At 41.6% G+C, this 18,262-nt stretch overlaps 1 protein-coding gene across 1 annotated transcript in view; it reads right to left on the reverse strand.

Annotated features, from left to right (window-relative positions):
* SPTLC3 (serine palmitoyltransferase long chain base subunit 3) overlaps positions 1-18,262 on the reverse strand; it is a 143,512-nt gene that overhangs the window by 46,079 nt on the left and 79,171 nt on the right. The window contains exon 7 of the mRNA XM_008060152.2: positions 3,694-3,799. Within this exon, the coding sequence (XP_008058343.1) occupies positions 3,694-3,799 (106 nt within the window). The remainder of the gene's footprint in view (positions 1-3,693; positions 3,800-18,262) is intronic.

Genomic DNA, 18,262 nt, shown 5'->3' on the forward strand with positions numbered 1-18,262 from the left:
AACCTTTTCTATCTTGATATCTGCCTGAAACTTTCTGATTTAGCTGACTACTCTCTTTTGGAGTTATGGAAAAACTGATGTATATGGGCTCTGTGGTGGGGGTACTTTTCCCATGGTGACAGATCACAAGCAAGAAAAAAATGTGTGGGAGTTAAATTCAAAGGAGGCTTTGTATAGATATCAAGAAGTTATGTGTCCCTAACACATTTCTGAAAAGTAGAAGTGCATTTATGAACTATTGATTTCACAGCCTAACACTGGCCCTTTGGAAAATCCTATGGGAAACAATTTCATCATCTGGTGATATATGCAACATAGAACACTGTATAACGTCTTTTCCATTGAAGTTTAGGGCTTTAAAACTCCTCTCTAGGGTTAGGCTAGCCCATATTACAGATAAGGAAATTAAGCCCCAAGTGCTACTGAGGCTTGTCAAAGCGGTGCCATGTTTCCTACCTCGGAACAAAGACTTTTAGGTCACATGGTCTCATTTAAAGAAAGGATTCCTGGTTGTCGGTGGATCAAGCCTGTAATCCCAGCACTTTGGGAGACCGAGGTGAGAGGATTGCCTGAGACCACGGGTTTGAGAACAGCCTGAGTAACTTGGCAAGACCTCATCTCTACAATAAATCAAAAAATTAGCTGGGCATAGTAGCACACGCCTGTAATTCAGGCTACTTGGAAGGCTGAGGTAGAAGGATTGCCTGAACTCAGCAGGTAGACTCTAGGGCGGCGGTGAGCGTGCTACTGCACTCCAGCCTGGACAATGGAGTGAGACTCCGACTAAGAAAAAAAAAGAAAGAATTCCTGTGGAGGTGACTTAAAAGGAACCTATTTGTGAAGGAAAGTTTGTGGGAAGTGGAGACTTCACTCTACCAGTGCCAGGTTGATTGAGCTGCTATGATAGATGGCTTCCAAAGGCTGCCCACTAGGCTTCCCATCCTTGTCCACCCAAGATGATCCTCCCATCAAGAGGGAGGGTCTAGTTCCACTTCCCCCTGGACTGGCCTCATGTGCTTTGGCCAGTAGTATGGGGCAGAAGTGATGCTGTACCAGTTTTGGGTCTAGCCCTTAGAACACTGGCAGCTCCCACTTTTACTCTGCTGGAAGCTGGTGTTATGTTGTAGGGAGGTTCTGGCTAGACTGAATGAAAAGAGACTATGTAGAGAAAGCCATATGGAAGAGAGCAGTGCCCTCCAAGCGAGAGCCAGGTCACTTTGAATGCTCCAAGCCCAAATAAACCCTCACCTGGATACATTCCCATCAGCAACCTCCAACTAACAACACTATGTGGAGCTGAATAACTGCCCAGTTGGTCCAGACAACCCACAACAGCATAGGGAATAAGAAATAATTGCTGTGTAAACCATTATGCTTTGGGGTGGTTTGTTGCCCGGCAACAGACAAGTGATCTGTCGCCATTGCTAGTGCAGCCTACATCGTGGTTTGGCGCCATGCTGATTTGGAGCCAGAAGTCCAAACCTGGTGCCTTTTTCCTTCTGATATGGTGGGATCAGGGCTGGTATGGCCATTCACAAATCCTGCTTTTGGAGAGGTTCTCTGTGTAACTTTTGGGATTATTTGCCAGTAAAATGCTGGTGGTCCACTTAATTTCAGCCATGATCAAAGTGCTTAAAACCTAACTTTCCTTTAGTAGATCCAAGTTCTGTTTATTTGCAGTTGGGTACTGTTTACTCTGGTTAAAGGAGATGCCCAGTCTGCTCCCCCTCGATGGATTCATCCTCCTGCTAGTCCAGGCCTGAATGACAGGTGTTTGGATAAGGGCTGTTTGCTCCTTCCCAGGATGGCAGCTGGCACAAATCACACAAGGAGAAAGAATTGTGCCTTAGGTTATGACAGATCAGTTAATATAAGATTATTTCTTAGAAGTAATAAGTTTAGGCTAGTGAGTAGCTAATTATTCTAGAGCAGGGTTTCTCAACTTTGATACTATTGACTTTCTTTTTTTTTTCTCTTTGTATCAGGGTCCCACTCTGTCATCCAGACTGAAGTGCAGTGGCACGATCATTGCTTACTGCAACCCCGACCTCCTGGATTCAGGTAATCCTTCCACCTTAGCCTCCTGAGTAGCTGGGACTACAGGTGTGCACTACCACACCCAGCTAATGTTTTTTATTTTTTGTAGAGATGAGGTCTCATTGTTGCCCAGGTTGGCCTCAAACTCCTGGGCTCAAGGGAGTCTGCTGCCTCGGCCTCCTAAAATTTTGGGATGAAAGGCATGAGCCACCATGCCTGGTCTGCTATTGACATTTTGAGCTAGATAAATCTACACTGCAAAGGCGGCATCCCTGGCCTCTGCCCACTAGATGTCAGTCACACGCTACTGCAGTTGTAACAATTAAAAATTGTCAAATGTGCCCAGGTTGGGGGTGGGGACAAGATTACTCTGGAGAACCACTGGTCTAGAATGATCCCAAAGACTTCGTAAACAGGACATACTCTCTGAGCTGATCGTTGGGGATACTGATAGGTGATGCAGAAAGTGGGCTGCTAGAAATGGAAAATACCATTTTGGCAACCCCACAGTAGTGCCAGAAACATCCAGACAGAACACCAGTCACTGGGGTAGTAAGTACTGTAGTTAAAATTTTAGAAATGATACCAGGCTTATTATTATTTTAAGTTTAGGAGAATTTACTTTTTTTATTCATTTATGCAACAGCAAGGTATGTACTCAGAGACTAAACAGATTAGCCAGCTGGAAAAAATACTACTTCTTGTCTCAAGATCCTGTTGCAGCAACATCTCTCCTTGCTGGGAAGTTAAACAGCCCTCACTTCCTTCCTTTTAATATTTTTCACTTTTCTCTCAATATCGTCCTCAATTCCTCTAACACTGGTATCGCCTAAGAGTTGATTTAGAAGTGGGCACTCTGAGATAATGTTTCCTTGGCTTATGGACTAGGGCATCCAACAGAAGAGATGTTTGGACACAATAACTATTTCAGAAATGATAATCAATTCAGAAAATAAAGCAAACTCAATCACAACCTTCAATATAAAAGTGCAGCTTTGAATGGCTAACCAGGTGTTTCCTCTGCTCAGCTTGGACGGGACAGAACTCAGGCATGAGCTTCAGATACTTAGATCATCCCACCCACACCCCCACTTCCATCCCCACCCCCACCCTCATCCCCATCCCCAGCTCTGGAGCAAGACTTGTACTCTGGGATAGTTCTATCTTGAGAAAAAACAGACGGACTTTTTTGGTTTTTTTTAAGCCTTATGCCAATCATTAGCTAAATTCAGCGAGTGACTAGGGGTTGGGCACACTGTCCAGGTAGGGGCGTCTGGGTCACCCATCAGCAGCATCTCCTAGTCATAAAGGCAAGTAGTGCTCTGATATTGAATAACCCAGCTGTAAAAGGCCTTTGAGACTTTGGGGCAGCCAAAGCCAGTGAAAATAAGCAACACAAGTTAGCAATGCCCTGTGAGGACATTTTTGAGGAAGCCTTCACAAGTCTGCCAACCTCCAAGGTGTTCTGTCACATGCAGAGTCATCAAAAAGACAGGTGACTCAAAGTGTCACAGCTTCCATTGGTGGCTCTATCTCAAGTCCCTCCATAACAACGATATCTAACTCATTTCTCCATTTAGCTAGGAAAAGTCAGCCTTTACGCATTGGTCAGCTTGCTGCCTCAGAATTTTAAAACGCCTCTTGTTATTTACATACCTGTATATGCCCTCTACCAGGATGAGAATCTTTTTCCAAGCTCTGTGGGTCCGAGGCTGACCATAGATGACAGCATCTCTCAGGAGCTTCTCTAGGTTTTGTATGTCTTTAAATAACACCAAAAAAAAAAAGAAAGAAAGAAAGAGAGAAAGAAATTGAGTCAAGAGAGCATTTTTCTTTTCCTCCCTCATTTTCTTTATGGAGGAGGCCCCAGATTTTTTCAGGTTCACTCTCAGACCTATATTTTCAGAGAGCAAAGTCGAAATCAGAGGACACCTAGGGAGAAAGAGAGGTCTACTTTTCAGTAAAACTTAACTCTGACAAGATGAATAGTTGGGTTTGTACAGTAGGCAGAGTAAGACCCCACCAGGGCCGCATGGTTTCTTAGGCTTTTATAAGGCTCTCACCTTTTGCCTTAGAGTGATTGAAATTCTACATTAAATGCCTCTCTAAGGTTTAAGCTTTGTTGCCAGGTTAAAGTGAAGTCTAAGAGAGACAATTAACTACTACTTGTCAATTGTTCAGACACGGAGTGTGTTAGAGTTCAGCTGAGTTTGCATGGCTCTCACTCTTACTCTTTGGGACTTGATTTTCAACATCCTCCAACTTCAGACATTTCAAAACTTTAAAGCAGTGGGACAATTGACTTTTTTTTTTGCAAAATACTGGAACCGTCTGGACATATTAATAAGAGCTCACAATATTGAACCCTGTGTGCCAGGCACCTCTTTACGTCCATTCTTTGTCATAGCTCATCTAATCCTCACAAGGACCCACTGAAGGAGGTACTAGTAGAATCTTCATTTTATAACTCAGGAAATCAAAGCACTACCTGAAGTCTAACATTGTAAACAGCAGAGTCAGGATTTGAACCCGTGAAGTCTGTGCCATGATTCACAGAGAGCCACTGTCTCTTCTCAAACTAAATGGTGATGTTCAACAAGCAAGGATGAATGTCTGGCAAATATTCTTGTTAACTTGTAACGTCAAATCTAATCAATAGTGACATTTCATTTATCTGCAATCAGATATAGATGGTTGGGTTTGGGTTAAGAACGCGTTTAGAAGGGCTTGCCTATCAACCCAGTTGTTTGGTATGTGTGTGTATTTTTTCTTGTTTTTCACTTTTAAAGAAGGAGAGAAAAAATGCAGAGATTTATGTGCCTGTTTTTTTAAGACTCATATTTTTACTATATATCTTTTGATTTCCTAAGCTTTCTCTTTTTTGAGAATCTGAAACTGAAATACTTTCTGTCTAGAATCTTATCTTAATTTAAAAAGGTGGAGCTTAGCCGGGCTTGGTGGCTCAGCCTGTAATCCCGCGCCTTTGGGAGGCTGAGGTGAGTGGATTGCCCGAACCCGCGGGTTCGAGACCCGCCTGGGCAGGCGAGACCTCATCTCTACAATAAATCAAAAAATTAGCCGGGTGTGGTAGCGCGCGCCTGTACTTCCAGCTAATTGGAAGGCTGAGGCGGAAGGATCGCCGGAGCCCAGCAGGTCGAGGCTGCGGTGGCCGGGAGCGGCCACTGCACTCCAGTCTGGGTGACAGAGTGAGACTCCAACTCAAAAAAAAAAAAAAGATGGAGTTTGAAAGACCCAAAATGGATTCAATAAAGAGCAGCCATTTTCACATTGCTTAGCTTTGCTATGTTTTTCTAGCAGTTCACTTTAATTTACCCTCTAATCAATAGCCAAGGACAGAACCAGTTTCTCAGAGGTAACTATTGATAATTGTTTTACAACCCCTCCCAGGCTTGTTTTGTACTTTTCTATTCCAAGTTAGCTTTTCTTTTCCAAGTATTTGCCTAAACCAAGTTAACCTAATTAGTCCCTCATGACCTTCAAGACACAGGCAGACCCCATCACCATGGCAGCAGTCATGTGACTAACCCACCCATCTGCCTGTTGTCCACTACCTGACATCAGTACCTGTGTTTACCTGCCCTTCATGATGACATGAAACAGACCACCACCCAATCACCTTAACCACTTGCCCCCATCAAAGGTAAGGTTTAAAAGCATTCAACCTCAAGCAGCCATTTGCCATTGCTTTGCTAAACTCAGGTCTGGCCATGTGACTCTTTGAGCTATGGTCACCATGTTTTCCTAGCTGTGGCCCCCTTCTCTGCCTTGGGGAAGTGAATCTCTTCTCTCTGCCTCTCTAATTTACTTTCTACATAAACTATATTTTCCAATCTAATCTTTGTGTAATTCTTTGCATCTTTTGCATGGCACTGGATCACAGACCCTCTCCTGGTCTGACTTAACAGATATACTACTTTACTGTTGTCTTGACTGTTACATAATGTTCATTAGGCATTAGAGACACCATTTAAATGCTCACGACAGGAGAAATCCAGCAAAGATAAATCTAAAGCCACAGAGTTGATACTGGTTTTGACCACTGCAGATGAAGCGCTCAAGAAGCAGATGTTCATTGGTTTACCACTCACTGGTCTAGGCTCAAATTAGCTGAAGTTCTTGGTCTCAGTGGAGAGCCCTACAACTTTGTCTTCAGTCTGTGGTTAGATCTGTTTTAGGCTTTCCCTAAAGCAGGGTGAATTCATTACCAGATGCATTAACTTTTCCATGTTACAACCCTGCTATGCTCAATGAGACCACAGCTATTTCTTTGAAATAGAGTTGTGTGTGTGTGTGTGTGTGTGTGTGTGTGTGTGTGTGTGTGTGTGTTTAAATTGATCAAGTACATTTGAGTAAACCACATTAAAATAAAAGTATCTTCATGTGAAAGTAGGGTAGGATAAATAAGAATTTGATAGTACAACGTTAGAACTTTTTCTCTGAAAAGGCCCTAGTGACCATAGTGCTCCCAAGATGTCTCTAGCATCAATACACTAGAGTCTGGATCTTATGTCCTGAAATTCAGAAGAAGTGTGTGATGAAAATAAGATGCTGTGTGCTAGAGTTCTCTCTTGGACATCTAAGCACTAGTGATAGTACACTCTGACATCCTTTGTTCTGCTTAAGAAAACTTGTACTATAAATAATGAAGAAATGAAGGAAATCTGTAATAAAATAATGAAGAGTTAAGAGTATGTTTCTTCATTCAAATACATAAAGCCCTAGGTATTATAAATAGCTCCCTTTTAGTATGCTATCAATAATATTTGGCATGATGTGAGAACCAACAGATATTTTTAAAAGGTCATTTTTCTTTCCTTAATAATTAGCCTTAGACTAACCTTTTAGGTGATATATCAGTTTAGATGTGGAATTAATCAATCTCACCATGATAATATGGTATTTGCGAAAGAAGAAATGGTGGATCTTCATTTTATTTTATATCACATCCCCTCCCCACCCCCTCTTCATCTGCAAAGCAGGCCTAATGATATCCCTGGAGTCACTAGCATATCCTATTTATAAAATATTCTCTAATTACCACATTAACAGAGCTTTCTTCAGTCTTGTTCTACTTGACATGTGGCCAGCATTTGACACAATTCATCATACTCTTGTGTTTTATGCTTCTCCCCTTTGGTGTCTAGTCACCATTCTTACTGGTTTCTCTTACCCCTCTTCCCACTATATCTAGAATTCTTTGTTGGAGTCATTTCTTCTTTCTGCCCATTTTATTTTTGTGTTTTGTTCCTTGTCCTTTTTTCTATTTTGTCATTTATTTGCTATTGGTTCTCAATCTTCAGGATGCATAGAAATCTGCATTTTAACCAAATTCCCCCCAATAGAAGAAATTCGTTAAAATGCAGATTTATTCCTTCCTTCCTTCCTTCCTTCCTTCCTTCCTTCCTTCCTTCCTTCCTTCCTTCCTTCCTTCCTTTCAAAGCAGGATTTATTGAGAAGACACAAAATTTCCCACAGTGGGAGGGGACCCAAAGGGGTTGCCCCTGAAATTACTACTTAGACATTTTGAATTGGTTGGTATGGGGTGGGCCACAGAAGTTTGCATGTTTTGGACTCTGAAACTCATGACTCAAAGCCAGACTTCTATTTTGAGCTACATAATGTTTTCTGACCACCTTTTAGACAAATCCATGGGTACCTCAAACCCAGTATTTCCAAGATGGAACTTGTGGCAGATTGCCTTATTGGGCCCCATTTCCCTTCTCCCCCTCCCCTTGAAGTCCTTTCCTATGTGACTTTACAGGTCTTCCCACTAAAGAGGTGGGCATTTCCCTCTTGCTTGACTTGGGTTCAGCCAAGTGCAGTCAGGTGTCTTGCTTTGGCTAATAGAACACAGAGAAGAGACAGTTTGCTAAATCCAAACCTAGGTCTGAAGAGGTCTTACATATTTCTACTCTTTCTCTGGTGCTTCTGCTGGTGACATAAAAAGAACATATCCAGGATAGCCCACTGGTCCCAAGCTGGCCCCAGGAGAGAATGAGAGACATAAAAGGCACATTGCCTCAACCCACCTGGAGTCCTGAGTGAGAACTAAGTGACTGTTGTTGTATATCACTGATGTTTTGAGGTTTTTCCCCCAGTAATAATAACCCAGTACAGTCTCAAATAGCCCTTCCTGACCTAGCCTCTGCCTGTCTTTCTGACATAGTTTGAAGAAACCTCCCCCAACTCCCCCCAAGCTTCCTGAGTCTCAGACATGCTTTTTTCCCTCTCTTGTCTGTGTGGGAGCTGCTATTCATCACTCAGGGCTTATCTAATATTCTTCTGGTCAATAATACAGAGCTAAGGGCTTTCTCCCGGGTGTCCCTTATGGCTCCTCCATTCTTTTAATCACTCACAACATCGCTTATTAGTTGCTTTCATGTATCTCCTTCATGGAAGGTAGGGACCTTATCTTCTTCATCCTTTAGACATAGTCCTAGTGAACAATATTAGTACTAAATCAAAATGGGATCAATTTCCTTTTCATGGAGAAAGAATGCAGACCAGAAGACAGGAAAAAAATGCCACTTTTGGCTCTAAATAAGAATTATTAGAAAGGATAATTGCCTCATGTCTATAGTAATTTTTTTGTTTTGGGGGGGATCTAGGTCTAACTCTATCAACGAGGCTGGAGTACAGTGCACGATTACAGCTTACTGCAGTCTTGACCTCCTGGGTTCAGGTAATCCTCTTACCTCAACCTCCTGAGTAGCCAAGTCTACTGGCATGCATCACCACGTCTGGCTAATTTTTTGTAGCGATAAGGTCTCGCTATGTTGCCTAGGCTGGTCTTGAACCCCTAGGCTCAAGCAATACTCCAGCCTCAGCCTCCCAAAGTTCTGAAATTACAGGCATGAGCTCCATGCCCAGCCTGTAACATTTAAAAAAAAATTAACTGTGTTTTTTTTTTTAGACAGGCATCTATATTCTAAATAACATGTTTTAGAGACACTACATCATTCTCCACTAGATGGCAGCCAATGAAATAAAAAGCAGCTTTCTAGTTGTCAAATTTTGAGAGATACTAAGCCGTGACCTGTATGGATACTTTGTTTCCACTTTTGCTTTAGTCTACGTTTCTAATATGTTGAAGGAACCCATGAGATGGTGGAACCAGTCTTCCTTTTCTATAATCTACCGCAGCCTATTAGCCTTTGAATGGAATACAGAGATAATAAATGAAAGCATTTCTGTTTAAAGAACGGTTTTTCATCTGGAACTTGGTATTTATAAATTTTGTATAGAAATGACACATGATGAGAGTGACTCCACTGCCACTGGAATAAAAACAAATCCAAGTGAACTAAACTCTCAGTAATTTTTAAGTGAATATTTGAAAATTTGAAAAAAATCTGTAAATCCAGAGGCTATTGCACTGTTTTTGCATCAAAAAGTTCACATATACATTATGGGTTAGTGTAAGATTAGTTTTAAAGTGAACATCACTAGCCCTAAAGAGAAGTTTCTCTCCATTATTTTAATAAGCAGGGCATGAAAACAAGACTTTAAGTAGCCACGATGTGTTTTATGCATTTTGCAGATGGAAGCAAGAGAAATTTCAGTCTCTTTATTGTGGGACTTGAATGGAGTGTTCCATTGGGAGAGGCTTTTGGTGGAATTCACAAACCCCCAGGTCCACACACCACAATCCTTGAGCAGAGGAAAAATCAATTAGCCTTCTTTCTCTTGCAAGGGACAGACTCACCGACCTCTTAGAATCACAGAAGTCAGACAGGGAAAGGCATGACTTCACTCAGTGTGGACTCTTAGGCCCATGTTAACCTCTGGTATGTCCCTCTCTGGTTCTCTGGGTCTTGCTCTACAAGGCTACAGTGTGTGACTTACAAACTCATAGGATTCAGGGGATCGTGATTTATGTTCTGGAGGCCTTATGGGATTCTACTATTTCAGCAAGCTACATGCTAACATCTGCAAGGGATTTTTTAATAATAATACTTATTAAAGCACTTACACTTGTATTATGTTAATCCCCATGACACCTCTGAGAAGTAGGGAAGGACTATTAGGTTTTTTTTTTTCTTTTTCAGATGATCAAATGAATGCCAGAAGCTTTGTAAAAATAAAGAAAGAAAGCCTCCCAAACAACTGCCCTTCCTCAAACAAAGTTGCTTTCACTGGTTTTAAGATATAGAAATTAAAATAAAATAATACATTTGACACCATCTAGGCACACAAACATAGCACTATTGGACAATGTTGTTGTAAAGTCATAATAACACACCATGGACTTATGATCTGAGTATCAACAAGGTCTTTGGTATTTTTCATCACAAAGCTTGACTCACTAAAGAGGTTTCTTTTGCTTTGTGGAGGACTGAGAGGGTTGAGCTGAGTTGGTGGTTATGAATATTTAGCTATCAAAAATGAGAGCATGGAGACTACATTCTGATGGCTGGTGTGAAACAGCCTTAGTCTTTCTCAGGCATGGTTAACTGGATTACTGAATCACTACAGACACTAAATACTCAGAGCAATCCAAGTACGTGTCAAAAACTACAATCAGGCTTAGGTGGCAAATACACTTGGCAAGCCCGAGCCTGTACCTGGTTTTAAATTTAAAACCCTAATAATATCAGCAAATCCCTTGGTTCTAGAAAATCTGCCGACATGGTTTCATGAAAAGACTTAAGGAAACAAGGGAACCAGAATTTTATAGGAAGGTTCAAGTGTGTCTTCCTGAAGGAAAAAGGCATTTAGCTTTGTTCTCATTTTACTGTAGAGTGATAACACTGTTTCTTCTGCCACAGCTACTTCTTCCCTTCTCTCTTGTGCAACTGTGCTTTTACTGAAGACCTAGATTTAATGTGAGATCTCTTCTCCCCACTCATAGCTCAGCACCCTTCCTTTCCTCCGGATTAACCCAGATTGGGGCAGAATTGTCTGCCTCCCTTTTCATATGCTTCCTGGTGTGGTTGGTGGTTTGTCCTTTGTCATTCAAGATTCCCCAAACCTACCTGCAGCTGCATTTAGAGACACCTGTTAGTTCCCCACTCCATGGACTGCTCACTAAAAATATTTTCACGTCTGCCTATGATAGGCGCTATTTTTGTACTTAATAAAAAGGTGGATGGATGATGAATGAATGCTATGTTTTCCAGTTTCTAATTCCTTACTCCCTGTCTTTATCCCTATTTCTCTCTTTCCTTCAGATACACAGTTTTATCCTTCAAGTTTCAGCTTAAACATGGAATAGTAAGCTATTGGCATTTAAATGATGATAAAGAAATATTCTTACTCTTAAGATAGTGGTGGGGAGGATTGCCACATTGTTTGGCCTTTAGGGGAAAACAAATTCACAATGGCCTGCTTTGACAAGCAAAACAATCACTTTTCTGAAAGTCACATTTACGAAATCTCCTCTACATGAGATCATGAAGGGCATTTTTGGTGCCCTGAAAATGTGATGCCTTTAAGTTTATAAAACAGATTGGGAAAACTTTGGTTCAGGTTTTCTTGGTGGCTGTGTACCTATGTGGGAGGGTATTGCATGGCCTTTGATAGGTCGAAGATCTTCTTGGAAGAGTGCAAAAGACAGCGGGGAGCAGATGACCCAGCTGGGTTTGGGGGTGAGGAGGTTGCTAGGGGCATGACCTGGTTACCCTGTGGTGGGGGGTGGGGTGGGGATGGTGTCATTCTAGCAACTCTTGACCTTGGGAACATGAGATGAAGTACAGGCAGAGCCTAGGACACAGGAACAGAATATTCCATGCACTCAGGTTCTAGGCCCAATGTAGTAGGAAGGGCTCTGATTTTCAGGGAGAAGCCTGTAGTGTGAGACCAAGTACTGACAGGGGATCCCTAAGTGAGAAGGGTCAGTGCAGGAAGGTGAGACACAGTTCAGGGAAGAACATGGGAGCCTAGGGTCAGGCATGCAGCAAGGCTGCCTCCACCTAAGCAAAAGTGCCCTGGCCTGGGGAGAGATGGATGGGGGGAGATGCATGCATCACTCTATCATTTAGAGGGAGGCAGAGGCCAGAAAAGGGGGCAAAAGTGTATGGTACTTAAAAATGGGGTCTCTGGAGTGAGGCTTCCTAGGTGCAAATCCCAGCTCTGACTTTCACTAGCTTTATGTCTCTAAGCAAGTCATTTAACCACTTTATGCCTTTGTTTCTGTAAAAAGGGAATCATGGTAGCAGGTACCTTGTTTAATAGTTGTGGGACTAAAATGAGTAGGTACATGTAAAAGGCTCATGATAGTAGGGGCTCAATATGTTAGTTATCACTAAAAAATAGGCAGGCAATTGCTATACTTATTAAACAACCTAGTTTAGGAGCATGAGGTGGACCTGGAAGTCTAAAAGGTCCTGGCTTGCAAAGTACTTTAAGCCTTGTTTATAGGTTTGACCTTCCACTCAAACAACCTCATACACTCTTGTTCTACAGATGAAGTAGCACTCAAAAGTTTTCCAGCAAACACTGGACTCCTTGTTCTGCCTCCTCTTGGCTCTTAATTGCTGCTAGGTAGAATTTTGGTTCTTCCTTTTCACTTTAAAAAAAAAAGCCACTCTGAATTCTTGGCCCACCTGGACCTCTGACCTCATGACAACTCTCTTAGCTGAAGAGACTGCTTCTGTCCAAGACCAGCTTAAGAAGAGTCTTTGTGACTCACTGGGGACTGAGGCTACCCACAGCCTCACTGCTCCTAGTGTGGTCCCACACAGAAGAGCCTGTCAGAATGCAGAATCTCAGGTCCCTCCCCAGACCTGCATTTTAACAAAGCTCCCAGGTGTCTCCTATATATATGAAAGCTTGAGAAATATTGCTTCTAGAGTCTAGATCATATGCAACTACTAAGTCATGTGAGGAGATTCGGGGGAAAAATAACTTAGTCCTGATTTCCCCAAATGTCTGAGAGAAAATGATGATCTTTCCAGAGAGCTGAAACTGACTCAGGGTTTGAGGTCTTGGAATATTCAGGGTGTTAATACACTCTGCCTAGACGATGTATTTACCAAAGGCATACAAGAGCCCCATGGGGGGCTCTTGCTCCTTTCCTCAAAATGCACCAAAATCACAGCAGATAACTTAATGTGTGGGTCCCTGGTTGGAGTTGACTCTGTAGCTGAGGCTGTGAAACAGCTGGAGAATCTGTTTTGTGACACCTGAGGAGCCACAAAGACAACCCAAGCGTTGGCTACTTCACTGAAGCTTCCTACAGTAAAAAAAAAAAAAAATATATATATATATATATAAGGAGATATTCTTAGCCATTAGCCACCAAAAACACAGAGACCACACTTCAGTGTTCTGAGTTGAAATTCAAGTTAATCATAGGATAAAGCTCCATTATCCACCACACTGGTTTTATTTTTATACAAGGGGCCACAGCTTTCTGGGTCCTGCATATGGGCTGACAGTAGCGGGACTCAGTTAGTAATTAGGAGTGTTGGCAAATGTTGTGTACATTCTGCCTGGATCTCCCTATCCCTTATTCCAAACACAAGCTGTTCTTTGTCCTAAAGTTATTTTTCCCAGCACTAGGAGCATGACCTGAGCAGGGAGCAGCCCTCAGTCAATCACAAATGGGAATTGGTGGATAAATACCCCAGTTCCCTCACCCTGCACGTGGGGATAACACTGAAGTATCTATGGTGGTGCCCAGTGTTTACTAGTAGAATTGAGATTTGGTTGCCCATGGTAGTAACTTGCTTGTAAATACACTCTTTGTTGGCTGCCTTCAGGTCTCTGTCTCTGTCTCCTGCCTCCCCTGCTGGTGCTTCCTGGGATCACTGAATAAGCCACCTGTACTTAAATCCTTGTTTCAGGATCTGCTGCTGGGAGAGATAGATCAACCAAGACAAAAGCAACAGACCTAGGTTTGAATTTTGACTCATGCCTGTTTATCATCTGTGTGACCTTGGGTAGGTCATTTAATCACTCCGAGGGTTAGTTTTCTCTTTAATAAAGTGAGGATAAGAAGAGAAATTTGTATCTGGGTTTTTTCAATTAAGTGGACTAATTATGTAGAGGGCTTAATGTGGTGCTTGGCACCAGTGAATACTGAATAAATAATATGCTAGTTATGACTCAGCAATTTTCCATATTTACTACTCAGGAAGAATTAATCTATGGTGATAAAATTCTTGTACGTGGTTTTGAATTTAGCATCCCTATAAATGCACTTGTGAGTCCTTTAGAAAGTAGACTTTGAGTGTCCTGATTTTACTCCCTTTCAGGACTTTTCTTGTATTTAGTCTTCTCAGTTACTCATTCTGACATTGTGAGCAATAGAGAGAAATGAATAGCAAGGAGTTAGCAATCAAGTCCATTCACACCAGATGGCCTTAGTAGGTTTAACTACACTTTAGGTATGTTTTTTCTAAATAGAGTTAAAAAGTTCAAGGGCCCAGAATTCTGATTAATTTATAGTTGCCCTAAATAACGAAGGCTATCTGCTGGTACTGCATAACAATGGAACCTCCTCTCCTCCAACAGGCAGAGGAGAATCATTAGGGTATAAGGAGAGGACGTGAGGTGAAGAACAGTCCAGGGGAGCAGAACAACTTACAGTTGCATGCAATTCTATAATCCCAGTGTTTAAGGACATTCCAGTGTAGGTGGCTATTCTAAAGAACCTGTTTCACAAGTAATTAGCTTCTGTCTGGACTGATTGTGTCATGCACACAGGAGGGAAGCTTGACATCTGCAGATCCTATACAAGCTCTGTGTTATCAGTTCAATCTGTATGGATCATTCTGGGAATAGCAGAGCAGGAAAAAGAGATGTCATACCTTTCATAACTCCGTTCCATTCTTTCCCTCTCCTTATATCTCCTCACTTCTCTCATCTTTCAAGAAATAGGCCACTTAGAGGATCCCAAGAATAACCCTGCTCTCAAGGGCTCTGTTTTCAGGATGCAAATGAACCCAACAGCAGGGGGAGTATGCTTGTGTTTTAAGGTTGTATTAAACATGTCAGTGAGTGGGAACAAGGTTAGGTGTACGGGAGAATGAAAAGTGTATGTTCCCTACTGCTGCTGTAAGAAGTTAGCATAAACTCAGCAACTTTAAAACACGGACTTATTATCTTTTTTTTTCTTCCAGATTTATTATCTTATAGTTCTAGAAGTTGTAAGTCTGAAATAGGTCTGACTAGGCTAAAATCAAGGTGTTGGCAGGGTTGTCTTTCTTTCTGAAAGCTCTAGGGGAGAGGATAATTCATTTCCTTGCTTCTTCCATCTTCTAGGGGCTTCTGGCATTTCTTAACTTGTGGCCCTCTTGCATCTTCAAAGCCAGTAGTGGCTCTTTCAGTCCTTCTTACATTGCATTACTCTGATACTCACTCTTTTGCTTCCCTTTCCCACATTTAAGAGCCCTTATGATTGCACTGGACCCATGTGGATAATCTCTTTATTTTAAAGTTAGTTTTTAGCCGCCTGAATTGTATGCACAATCTTGAATTCCCTTTGCCATGCAGCACAATGTTCACAGGTTCTGTGGATTAAGGCGGGGATTCCTTTGGCGGCCATTATTCTGCCTATGACAGAAAGCTAAAGACCAACATAGCTCACGCGTAATAGAATCCCATAGATTAGAGGACAGATTCCAACTTTAGCCACACACAATTCTCAATTCATTGGGAATGGCAGCATTTATATGGACAGTTTCAGGCTTCACCAATGAACAGTTGTATAACCTTGCACAAGTTGCTTAATACCTCTAAGTCTGAATCTCCTCATTTGTTTCTGGATTGGAAAACATAGTTTATTTAGAAAGTAAATTGGGGGGGGGGATTTATCTACCTAAGGTAGGGGATGGAGCCAAGCGAGAAGACATGGTGGCCATAGCTCAAAGAGCCACATGGATACACATATTAACAAAGCAATTACTGAAGCTCCTCATTTGTAAACTAGTTCCTACCTCATGGGATTTTCCACAGAGCTCAATAAACAAGTAAGAGAGAAGGCCATTAGCTCAGCAGCAGGCTCAAAGTAAATTCTCAATAAGTGCTAGTTGTTAGTATAAAATAACTACAGTCTACATTTATTATTAAGATATAAATGATAACTATTCTTTATTTTCTAAGAGTACAAGGAAACGCCATGAAGAATAAGTTACTGAATGTCTTGAGAGTTTGGTAAATATTGGAAGATACATTTCACTCTTGAATTATAGTTTTGGCAAAGAATCAAGGATTTAAGACTAAATTTTATTTGGAAATAATTTCAAACTTATAACAGTTGCAAGAATAAGACTACTACAAAGAACATTCACATGATCTTTACTCAGTTCATCTATTAAAACTTTACCCTAGGCCAGGTGTGGTGGCTCACACTTACAATTCCAGTACTTTGGGAGGTTGAGGTGAGAGGATTGCCTGAGCCCACAGGTTCAGACCAGCCTGGGCAACTTGGTGAGACCTCATCTCTACAATAAATCAAAAAATTAGCCGGATGTCATGGTGCGTGCCTGTAGTTCCAGCTACTTGGAAGACTGAGGCGGAAGGATCACCTGAGCCCAGCAGGTCGAGGCTGCCGTGGCCATGAGTGTGCCACTGCATTCCAGAGAGACTCCAATGCAAAAAAACAAAAAACAAAAAACCAACTTAACCCTATTTGCTTTATCATCTTATCTATGTAGATCTATAACTATAACTGTGACTATCTATGTGTATATATGTGTGTGCACATACACAATATTTTCTGAATTGAGACTAAGTTGCCTATGTCACAGCCTTTACCCCAAAATAATTCCATGAATCTACCCTAAGAAAAGAATGTTCTCTTATACAACTACAGCAGGAGTCAGCAAACTTTTTCTACAAAAAGTCAGATAGAAATATTTTAGGAGCCGGTCTCGGTGGCTCAGCCTGTAATCCTGCGCCTTTGGGAGGCTGAGGTGAGTGGATTGCCTGAGCCCGCGGGTTCGAGACCCGCCTGGGCAGCGAGACCTCATCTCTACAATAAATCCAAAAATCAGCCGGGTGTGGTAGCGCATGCCTGTAATTCCGGCTACTTGGAAGGCTGAGGCAGAAGGATCGCTGGAGCCCAGCAGGTCGAGGCTGTGGTGGCCGGGAGCGGCCACTGCACTCCAGTCTGGGTGACTGGGTGAGACTCCAACTCAAAAAAAAAAAAAAAAGAAATATTTTAGGTTTTGTGGGCCCCATACAGCCTTTGCTGCATATTCTTCTTTGTTTTTTATATAATCCTTTAAATATGTAAAGAGTATTCTTAGTTCATAGGCCATAGGTAGTCTATCCCTGGACTACAATATGGCTATCCACTTCAGTATATTTAATATTGATATCTAATATCATCTAATCTACTGCCCATCTTCCAACTTGGCAAATTGTCCCAGTAATTTCCTTTGCATTTAGTTGTCAGAACTCTTTAATATCCTTTCATCTGAACCCTATCCTCAGCCTTTGTTTTTTGTCTCTTATGTTGTTGACATATTTGGAGAATACAATTCGTGTGTGTGTGTGTGTGTGTGTGTGTGTGTGTGTGTGTATGTTTAAGATTTTACATTTTTAAAAAATTAATTTTTAATTTTAAAGATGTGGGGTGCAATTCAGGATCAGGTATTCAAATGATCATTGTCCAGGCAAAGTTTGGGCCTTCCTTTGGTCCTCACTTCGCCTGGTTTGAGATCAGATACCCTTATTGATGTTATGTGTCCCCACCCCCAGCAGTGTCATATGTTCTCATTCATAAGCGAACCCTGAACGTTTACCAAAATTCTTTTTTTCTAATAGAACATTTCTAATTTGGGTACTGTCTAATGATAAGATTCAGTGCTCTAATGGGCATTCCATGTAAATGATGCTGACTCCTTAGGACATCACACGTGCTTAGACACTCAAAGTCCATCTACTCACTGATGGCTTCAGTTTTTATCAGCTTTCCAGGTGTTGTTGGAATTTTCCTTGGTATAGTTATTATGTCTTCCTTTGGGCATAATTTCACTGAAATTATTATCCCGAGATTGAAGTCTGAAGAGGAAGAGATCAAAGAGCTTCATAGTGTGATTTGGGCTGGGTCAGGAGGAACAGAATATACTGCTCTGTTTACCATGGGACTATTAGTGAGCAGTTGGAATTAGTGGAAAGACTCAATTTGTGACTAGATCAGTTTATGTGAATATTTAAAATAATGTTGTTTTATAGGACTGTGCTAAGAAATTTTGGCATTGTATGGTTTCTGTTAAATCATTTGTGTTTTCTGTTTTTGTTGGAACATTTTGTT

This window comes from Carlito syrichta, unplaced genomic scaffold (assembly GCF_000164805.1).
Source record: "Carlito syrichta isolate Samal-C Ts95f unplaced genomic scaffold, Tarsius_syrichta-2.0.1 Scaffold304542, whole genome shotgun sequence".
NCBI classification, from domain to species: Eukaryota; Metazoa; Chordata; class Mammalia; order Primates; family Tarsiidae; genus Carlito; species Carlito syrichta.